Source organism: Mesoplodon densirostris, chromosome 18, assembly GCF_025265405.1.
Source record: "Mesoplodon densirostris isolate mMesDen1 chromosome 18, mMesDen1 primary haplotype, whole genome shotgun sequence".
NCBI classification, from domain to species: domain Eukaryota; kingdom Metazoa; phylum Chordata; class Mammalia; order Artiodactyla; family Ziphiidae; genus Mesoplodon; species Mesoplodon densirostris.
In genome coordinates this window covers 46,876,418-46,885,248 of record NC_082678.1, presented here as the reverse complement: position 1 = coordinate 46,885,248, position 8,831 = coordinate 46,876,418, and the positions used below count along the sequence as shown (strand labels likewise).

Sequence of the window (8,831 nt, the reverse complement as noted above, 5' to 3'; positions counted from 1 at the left end):
CTGGAGGGAGCAGCTGAGCCCCGGCCTCCTCTGTCCAGACCTGCTTTACTGATGCTCGTTGAGGGTTGGACCCCATGCGGGCCTTGGAGGGAGGTACTGGGAAGAGGAACTGATATGTCTTCCAAGGAGACTGAGGGGAACTTCGAGCTTTCTGTTGGGGGCAGGGCTGTCCAGGCAGAGGCGACAGCCTGAGCAAAGACCAGGGCTCAAGAAAGTTCGGCGAGTGGCAAGGAGCTGGTGTGGCTGGAGCCGTGGGCGGTAAGAGGCTTGGGAAGAGGTTGGGCCTGTAGCAGGAGCTGTGGCTGAACCTGGGGACAGCGGGGGCATGAGAGGGATCCAGGTCCTACAGGAGACGGCACAAGGGGGATGGAGGAGACCAGAGGCCAGGACGAGGCTGCCGTGGGGGCCAGCGGGGAGGTGGGCTGGCCATAGAGAAAGAGGTAGGCAGGGGAAAGGGCTGTGGGGACAGGAGGTGACTGTGCAGTGATCGGGGGCCATTCTCAGCTTGAGCCACCCTCAGAGAACTCCCTTAGAGTCACAGGGAGCCGGGGCAGGGGGGCGGGGCGGTGATTTCTGTAAGAAGAGCCCAGCTGGGTGGACCTGGGGCCACTGGGGATCCTGACCTAAACAGTAGAGCCCCCTGGAGGCAGTGCCTGGATTTGGTTGTCTGCAGACTGCAGTGAGGCTTGGAAATGGGAGAGCCTCCTCCCCCTGCCCGCGCGCCCCACCCCACTAAACGTGAGCGATCTTGGGAGAGGAAAGTCATCCAGGGGGTGCCCCGGAGTGTAGGTACCTAGAGGCAGGAAGCTCTGAGGAGGCCTTAAACATCTTATTGGGAGAGGATCGTCAGCACGCAGGTCCCAGGCCATATCCAGTCACAGCCGGATAAGGATGGGCCGCCTTTACCACCTCCCTCAGCCCAAAATGACCTGTGGGGCTAAAGGCTGGGCTGGGCCAACACTGGAAGAGAGGGATGGAGGGCATGTCCCTTACTGCTCCCTGGGCCTCTGTTTTCCCTTCTAAAAAATGGGTTGAATGGTCCCCTACGTCTCTCATCCATGACCGCTGGCTGCTCCATTTTCTCTGCCCTGCCCGGTGAGTACGAGACAGTCCTGGGCTGCTGGAGCAGGAGGGAGTCAGAGAACTCTGGCCGGGGACTGCAGCAGTTCTAATTTGCTCCCTGAGTCACCCCATAAACCTGCGTCCCCACCTGCTGGACTCTCTTGCAGGCCTGTCCTTCACTCTATCTGGGATTGGGCATCCTCACCTGGGAAGTGCCTACCAAGACCCGGTACTGACTGGAATGGCCTTTCCTGGGAGACTGACCAGGCCCGGGGGCCACAGGGCCCACCCCCCATCCAGGGCTTTCTGACTCAGCTCCTATGAGCCACCTGGACCCTGTCCCTCTCAAGCTCTGGGGCCATCTCATCCCATCCTGAGCTCCCATCACACTGCTGCCCTGGAGTGCCACGTCCCTGGGGCCTGTGGGGGTGACAAGAGCCTCACCTCTGCCCTGGGCAGCTATGACTGTCCTCCCACCCCAATGTCCCCAAACTTCAGGGAGGGGAAATTTTCCCACATCCATCATATCCTGTGCTCTCACACACTCCCTGTGGCCAAGAGCTCACGTTCAGCTTTGTTTCCCCTGCTAGAGACCCAAGCTCCCTCCCAGCCCTCCCCTGAGGCCAGTTGGCAGAGGGACACCTGAGGTCCTCGCCCTGGGCATCCTGGGGCCTTGGAGGGCACTGGCTACCTGTTCGGCAAGACTCACCTGGTGAGGTCCAGGTGGCAGTGGTTGTCCTTGTTCTCAGATCACCGCATGTCTGGGGCCCAAGGCCCCCCAGTAGGATTATAGCTGAGGTGTTGAGAGGCTCTCATCAGAGGCAGAGGGATGGCTGGAATGAGGCGTCAGAGGCAGAACTTGCTGGGTCACCTGCCCTTGACGCCAGGCAGGCCGCGCCCACCAGCCACAGCTGCAACGCCCGCCCACCGCCCACCTGCCCTGCCTGAGTCAGCCCCACACCCACAGGGCAGCCTCACCCCGGCCCAGGAGAAGGCAGGGGAGGCAGCAGGTGCTGAGGCTGAAGTTTTGGTCCCAACTCTTCCCTCTCCTGTATTTCATGCTTCCCATCATGGGCCTCATAATAACTACTTCCCAAGGATGCTGTGAGAAGTCAGAGATCCTGCTGGTAGGAGGGCCAAATGAACTGTCGAGTTCTCAGCCCTGACCCCTGGGAGGCAAGGCCACAGCCAAGGGCTGGCCTGGTTGACCTCACAATGGCCACCCCCAAGACTTGTTTTCCATCCTTCAAAGTGTGGCATCAAGTCCGCTCAGAGACAGAGGAAGTCCCCATTCAATGCTTCCCACCAGAAATTATGCACCGCAGACCTGGGTGGCAGACGGCCTCACCTCTAGACTGTATGACCTTGGGCAAGTCATTTCTCCTGAGCCTCAGGTTCCTCATTGTGAAATGTGCAAAATAAACCCACCTTGCAGAGCTACCACAGGGCTTAAATGAGAGAACATGTAGAAAAGGCGAGAACAAGGCCCAGAGCACAGAAAGGACTCCATAAACAGTGACAGCTGTTAACTATTATTGTTTTTATCCTGCATTCATTCTCCCAGCAACTGCCAGGCCACCTGCTTCCGAGGCCAGAGCATCAGGGGAGACTCTGAGCCCTCCCTCCCGGCCCAGGCCACAGCTGGGAGTCGGGGTAAAGCAAGGCTGAGGTGGCCCTGCTGCTCTCCAAGTGTCACTCAGGAATTACACACCTGTTCCCCCAGGACTAGGATGGAGCAGGAAGTCTCTGCTGACAGGGACGGCACCGGTGACTGATGTGGCAGGGACGTCCTCGGCTGCCAAGGGGGCAAGGTCCCTTGATCCCTTGTCACAAACTGCCAGGCCTGGGCAGAGGCAGAGGCGGGTCAGGCTGCTGGCCGTGGGACAGCAGGACCTGTGGCCAGTAAGGGGCAGAAAACCAGGCTCTGGGGCCAACAGGCTTCAGGTGTGGGTGAAGTAGGGAGCTGCTTTTGCAGTTTAAGTCAAAGGAGCCCCAAAGCTCCTAAGTGCACATCCCAACCTCATCACTGCCTGAAATTCCATTAAAGCCGATGTTGGACCAAACACAGTCCGCCCTCTATTGCTCCATTAATTGCCCCTCCTGACTCAGCACCTCACCCCTCCCTGCTTGCTTTGGGCTGACTGCCCTGAGCCCTAAGGGTGAGGCTGTTGCCCAATCTCAGCATCTGCATTTTGCCTTGTGTTAGCACATTTTCTCAATAGCCAGTCTGGCTTAAAAGGCCTCTGTCTCCTACCCAAAGGTATACAGTGTGCCCAGCAAGGAGAAAAGGGAGCCCCCTCTGCTGTGTGTGGAACAGGGGCTGGTCTGCATTCAATCCTATTTAATCCAATACATCATGAGAGCCTACAGGGAAGCCAGGGGCCAGCGTGGGGTTCCGAACTGGGGAAAGTGGTCTCTACCCTCAAGGAGCTGTGAGCCACGCGGGAGCCAGGCTCGGGCAGGAACTGTAACCCCACCGGACAGGTTACAAGGACAAAGAGGACTCAAGCCACCCAGGAGGAGGAAGTGCTTCTAATGGGAGGTGGGGAAGGGATTCAGAGAAGAGCATTTGGGTTGGACGTGGGAGGAGGGAGGACAGTCTACACAGGGAGAGCCAGGGAGCAGGCGCTCAGAGGCAAGAGAGGCAAGAGACACAGGCACGTTCAAGCTGTGGTGACGAGCTTGGGCAACATCTAAACTCAAGTCCGGCTGCAGCCAACTGAGTGGCCCCAGGCCACTGAGTCAGCCCTGACCCCTTAGGGGGACGCACCAGGCAAGTGTTGAGAAGACCCCACCACCACCACACACACACCTCCCAAGCCCTGCAGACATCAGGCCCAGGCTGCAGGCCCACAGGTACCCCCTCCTCCAGGAGGGAGAAGGGAGAAGGGAGAGGAGGGGTCTCGGGGGAGGGGGTGCAGCCAGGGAGGGGCCAACCTCTTGACCTGCTCTAGAAAATGCCCCACTTGGTGCAGTGAGGAAGGAGGGGGCACCAGGAGCCAGGCAGAGTTCCATCAGCAGCCTCAGGCCTGAGCAGACCCACCCAATGGTCAGCAGCAGGTCCGTCTGCATCCCAGTGGTCACAGCTGTCCCTGGTATAGCAGAGCTGAGCAGCCCGCCCATCAGGGATTCTGGGTGGTGACTCATGCTGCCTCCGAGTGATGGAGAGTGGAGCACATGGGAACGGAGAGAGATCAAGAGACAGCGACAGATAAAAAAGACCAAGCTAGTTGCAGGTGTGTCCTCCTTTAAACAACCCGGGTTTACACAAAGGTTGTAGTCATTCATTTTACAAAAGAACACCCACAAGATTCCTTCCAGCGCTGAGTTTGGAGGTTTGATCCAATTTGCAGAAATTTGAAAATATCTAATGTCTGCACATTTTCTGAGGAAGGCCTACGGGTAAAGCAAGGAGTCCCAAACCCAAACAGGAAGCAGAAGCCTGCATGTCTCCCTTCCAACCCTGGGCTAGGCTGGCATGCCCCAGCCCGTTCTCCGCCATGCAGTCTGGCACCACAGTCAAGTTCGGGCTTTGGAGTCAGATTTGCCTGGGGTCAGACCCAGGCATTGCTGTTTACTCGCTGTGTAAACTTACTAACTGTTCCAGTCTCAGTTTTCTCATCTATAAAATGGAGCTAATAATAGCTCTTCATGGGCTATTAGGAGGCTTAAAGGATAATGAACATGGAGCACTTTGCATAAACACTCCCTTCGTTCTAGCCGTCAGTGTTCTTCTGCTATGCTTATTTGCCGTGGTCTGGCCATGGCTCACTACACGCCTGGCCGCTTCGTCAGCCAGACTCAGGATCCTCTGTTGGGCTTGTGTGTGGAGGTAGATGTGCTGCTGGAGAACTTGGAGGAGGGGGTCCCAGTGTTCCCTCCGGATAGACCTCTCACAAAAGAGCTGAAGCCCAGCCGCAGCTAATGTCATCCTTCATCTTGAGAATCAACATCCAACAATTTCACGACTAGGCAGCTCATTCCACACTCCACAGACATAACAAAACCCGCCAGTGTTTGGGACAGAGGGCTTTTCTAGATCATTCTTTCTTACATTCTAGTCCATAAAGCAGGGATCCTCAAACTTTTCCATAAAGGGCCAGAAAGGAAACAGTTTAGGCTTTGCAAGCTATTCAGTCTCTTGCAACTGCTCTGCTCTGTGTTGTAGCATGAAAGCTGCCAGAGACGGTACAGAAATGAAAGGTTGCTTTGTGTTCTAATAAAAGTTTGTTAACCAAAACAGGTGGCAGATTTGGTCCCTGGCCCACAGTTTGCTAACTATGGTAGGTGTATGTGTGCAGGAGTGCCCTCACCCACGGGTAACAACTAAAGCATGACCAGAGGCTCCTAGCCATACAAGGTAGTACACACATGCACACGCACACACACGTGCACACACAGACCACATGGAGCCAATGAGCCACGCCGGCTCAATGACTGACATGGAATTCACACTTGATATGACATATGTATTTATTTATGTACTTATCTCATGGATGGCAGGATGAGTAGTAGTAGAAGTAGGTACCACTGTAGGCGAGCAGGACTATGGCCACTACAGAGGGAAGATCATTTAAAAAATTCTTGCCACGTGGCTTTGGGACATGGTTCTATACTTTTATTTGAATAACAATAGAGCTAATATTTTTGGAACTGTGATGGATCACACAGAAGGAGGGAGTCACTCCGGAAACACCTGATTCTGGCAGAGCTGGGAATGGGGCCAGGTTCCCCCACCTTCTCGGAGGAGCAACCATCGTCACCTCCAGACCACTCTGGACAGGGGAGATATTAAGCACAGAATAGACAAGGGCTTCGGCATTTTATCTCAAAGAAGTGTTTTGTTCTAAAAGGTATTTCCGGGCTTCCCTGGTGGCGCAGTGGTTGAGAGTCCGCCTGCCAATGCAGGGGACATGGGTTCATGCCCTGGTCTGGGAGGATCCCACATGCCGCGGAGCGGCTGGGCCCGTGAGCCATGGCCGCTGAGCCTGTGCGTCCGGAGCCTGTGCTCTGCAACGGGAGAGGCCACAACAGTGAGAGGCCCGCGTAACGCAAAATAAATAAATAAATAAATAAAAATAAAAATAAAAATAAAAGGTATTTCCCTGGGCTTCGCTGCCTTTCACCCCCAGGAATATAAAATCAAAGGAAACTGGGGCATCGCATACATGCACGTGGCGATTTCTCATTCGCCATGTTTGATAAAGTCAGTAAAAACCAGAAAGCAATATCCTTTTGTGTTAGGAGAGTCAGATGGGGACAGTGAGGGTTGCGTGACTATCTCTACCCGTGCATCCGGCAATGCCTCCCGCAGCTTGTTCCGTGCGGTCTAGGAAAGGGCCTGTGAGGAGGGTGCTGGTAGGGCCAGGCTGCTGAGACATCACTGGTGGCCCCTACACACCTTCCTACCAGAGACAGTGGGCTTTCCTAAGGCCCACAGGGTCGAGAGCACCCTGTGTGGTCCCTCACTTCTCCCCTAAAGCAGCAGAATCCTTGACGATATCGGCATCTTCTGGCTTGAGGGACCCCGCGAAGTGCTTCAGATGAACTTCCTCAGGCTGGGCAGGGTGTCTTTCTCGAGTACTTGCATCTCTTAAGAGGGGAACCAGGGCAAAGTTCTTCCAGTTCCTCCCTGCAGCTGAAAGACGAAATACTATTACTGCCTTGGAAGCAGCAAAACGATACCAAACAGTCGTTTGCTGGCATTACCACCCTCCAGATAAAAGGGGGCACAAGCACATCGGTGCTTCTGGAACACAGGGATCAGTGCCATTTCCTCTTTCCTCACCTGATCAAGGAGCCTCATCTGCTCTGGCAGCTCCTAAATTCTCCTCCTCGACCCCACCCTGACTTGCTTGTGGCCTCAGGATTGTCAGGTGCTTGCTGCTCTCAGCCTCGGTTTCCTCCCTGCCCATGTGGGAGGGAGAGCAATGCTGGGGCTGCCCTGGGAGCGGCTCCACACCAGGTCAGCTGCAGGGTGATGAACACCAGCCAAAGAATGAGGATTTGGGGTTCAGGCCCCACCAGGGAATAGCAGATTGGGAACAATGCCAAGGGAACCATGGTGACACTGGGCCTTGAAGTGGGCTCTCATGTGTGGCCTGAAATCCCAGGAAGCCCCTGAGGAGGACCCACTGTCACCCCCATAGCGATCTCCAGCCCCTCCCTCCCCCCAGCAACCTCAGAGAAGTGACAGCCAAGAGGAACAGCTGTACGTGCTCTCCTTCCACTTGCCAGAGCCCTGGTCAGCCAAGCCTTCTGCCTGGCCATCTTGGGTCTGATCTTTCTAGAAAACCAGCCTAAATTCACACCTTTCGCCCTCAGGCCACAATTCAGGCTCCTCTGCTGGTGTCCTGCACTGGTCACATCTCAAAGGCATCAGGAATATGGGAGGCTGGGCCCATTGTGACCTCCCAGCTGAATTCTCCAGGCCTTGGGTTTCCCCTGGGCCCACAGGCTGACACTGGCCTGCCCCCGTCCACCACAGCCTGATACGAGCACTAGGAGGATGTTGCAGGGAAGGCATAGAAGCAGGAAGCCTCCACGGGGAGACAGGCCAGGTGCTCACTGAAGACACCATCTTCTGGCTGGATGGATGGTGGGGATAACCCCCTCAGAGACCGCTCAGCCCAGCTCCGGTCCCTGGGCCCTCAAAGAAGGCATGGGGCTCCCAGTGCCCGCTTCCCACAGTCCTGATACAAAGGCCCCCTCACGTGCTCCCCCTAGCTCAGCTAATGACCACTTTCCTCCCTGCCCTTTCTCTTGCGTTCCCTCACCCCTTCCCAATCACTCATGCTATGTGGGTGGGGAGAGTTCCTTGTTACCTGAATAATCTGACTATTCATTACGGGAGTTTCCACTGTTACGAGGTTGTATAGGAAAGCAAAATCCTCAGGAAATACTCCCTAATGAAGCATAGGTGTGAAACCAGGGATCCTCTAACCATCTCCTAACCCCTCCCCAAGTAACATGAGTGTGTGTGTATCCCTGCCACTGGATCAATGTCTTTATTAATAGCACAGTGAATGTGCGATGCCTCAAACAGCCAACAATGTCATGCAAACACAATGCAAATCAACTGCAAAGTGAAACAGCAAACTCATAAAAAGGTGTGTGGTTTCATGAAATCAATAAGAGCAACGTTGGAAAACTACTCAAATCACTTGCAAAGCCATCTTTGAATGGCTCTGTGGTGAAGCTGGACCAGTTAACAACCGAAAAAGAGATAATAAGTATTATGACATGACACAGGGACTGCTTCTAGTGAAACTTGTGGGGAAAGTATAGGACTGCAGGAGGCCCTTGGGAACACTGATGAAGCCCTTGAGTAGTTTTCCAAAAGTAAGCCTCTTAATAAAATTGATTTCCACTTCCAGCTCTAATGGAGTGTCTAGTACTGGGCTAGCCATCCTGCTATAAACAATCATAAAACTGGACAAAATACATGTAGCAAATGTCTTCAGGCATAAGACAACAGACTGAGAAGCTGCAATTGCTGAGAGAAGTGAAATTCACAGGGTGAGCCCTGTGATCGCCCTAACGTATTGCTTAGGGACAAGTTCTCAGACTACAGTGCAGTGAGCTGGAGTCTAAGCAGAGTGTGGCAGTGCCTCTGAGCCAAGGAAGAAGGGAGCAGAATTTTGAGCAGCCGAAGCAGCTAGAATCTGTGGGACAGGGTGCAGGAGAAGAGGAAGAAGGGAGCTGTAGGGATAGAGGTCCGGAAGTCTTTGGGGTGGGGTCCCCCCAAGTCCTGGGCTGACAGTTGGGCT

At 54.7% G+C, this 8,831-nt stretch overlaps 1 protein-coding gene across 1 annotated transcript in view; it reads right to left on the bottom strand.

The window, feature by feature from the left end:
• Positions 1-6,527: 6,527 nt before the first annotated feature.
• The window catches only part of TRPV1 (transient receptor potential cation channel subfamily V member 1), a 32,556-nt gene continuing 30,252 nt past the window's right edge, over positions 6,528-8,831 (bottom strand). The window contains exon 16 of the mRNA XM_060081399.1: positions 6,528-6,700. Within this exon, the coding sequence (XP_059937382.1) occupies positions 6,528-6,700 (173 nt within the window). The remainder of the gene's footprint in view (positions 6,701-8,831) is intronic.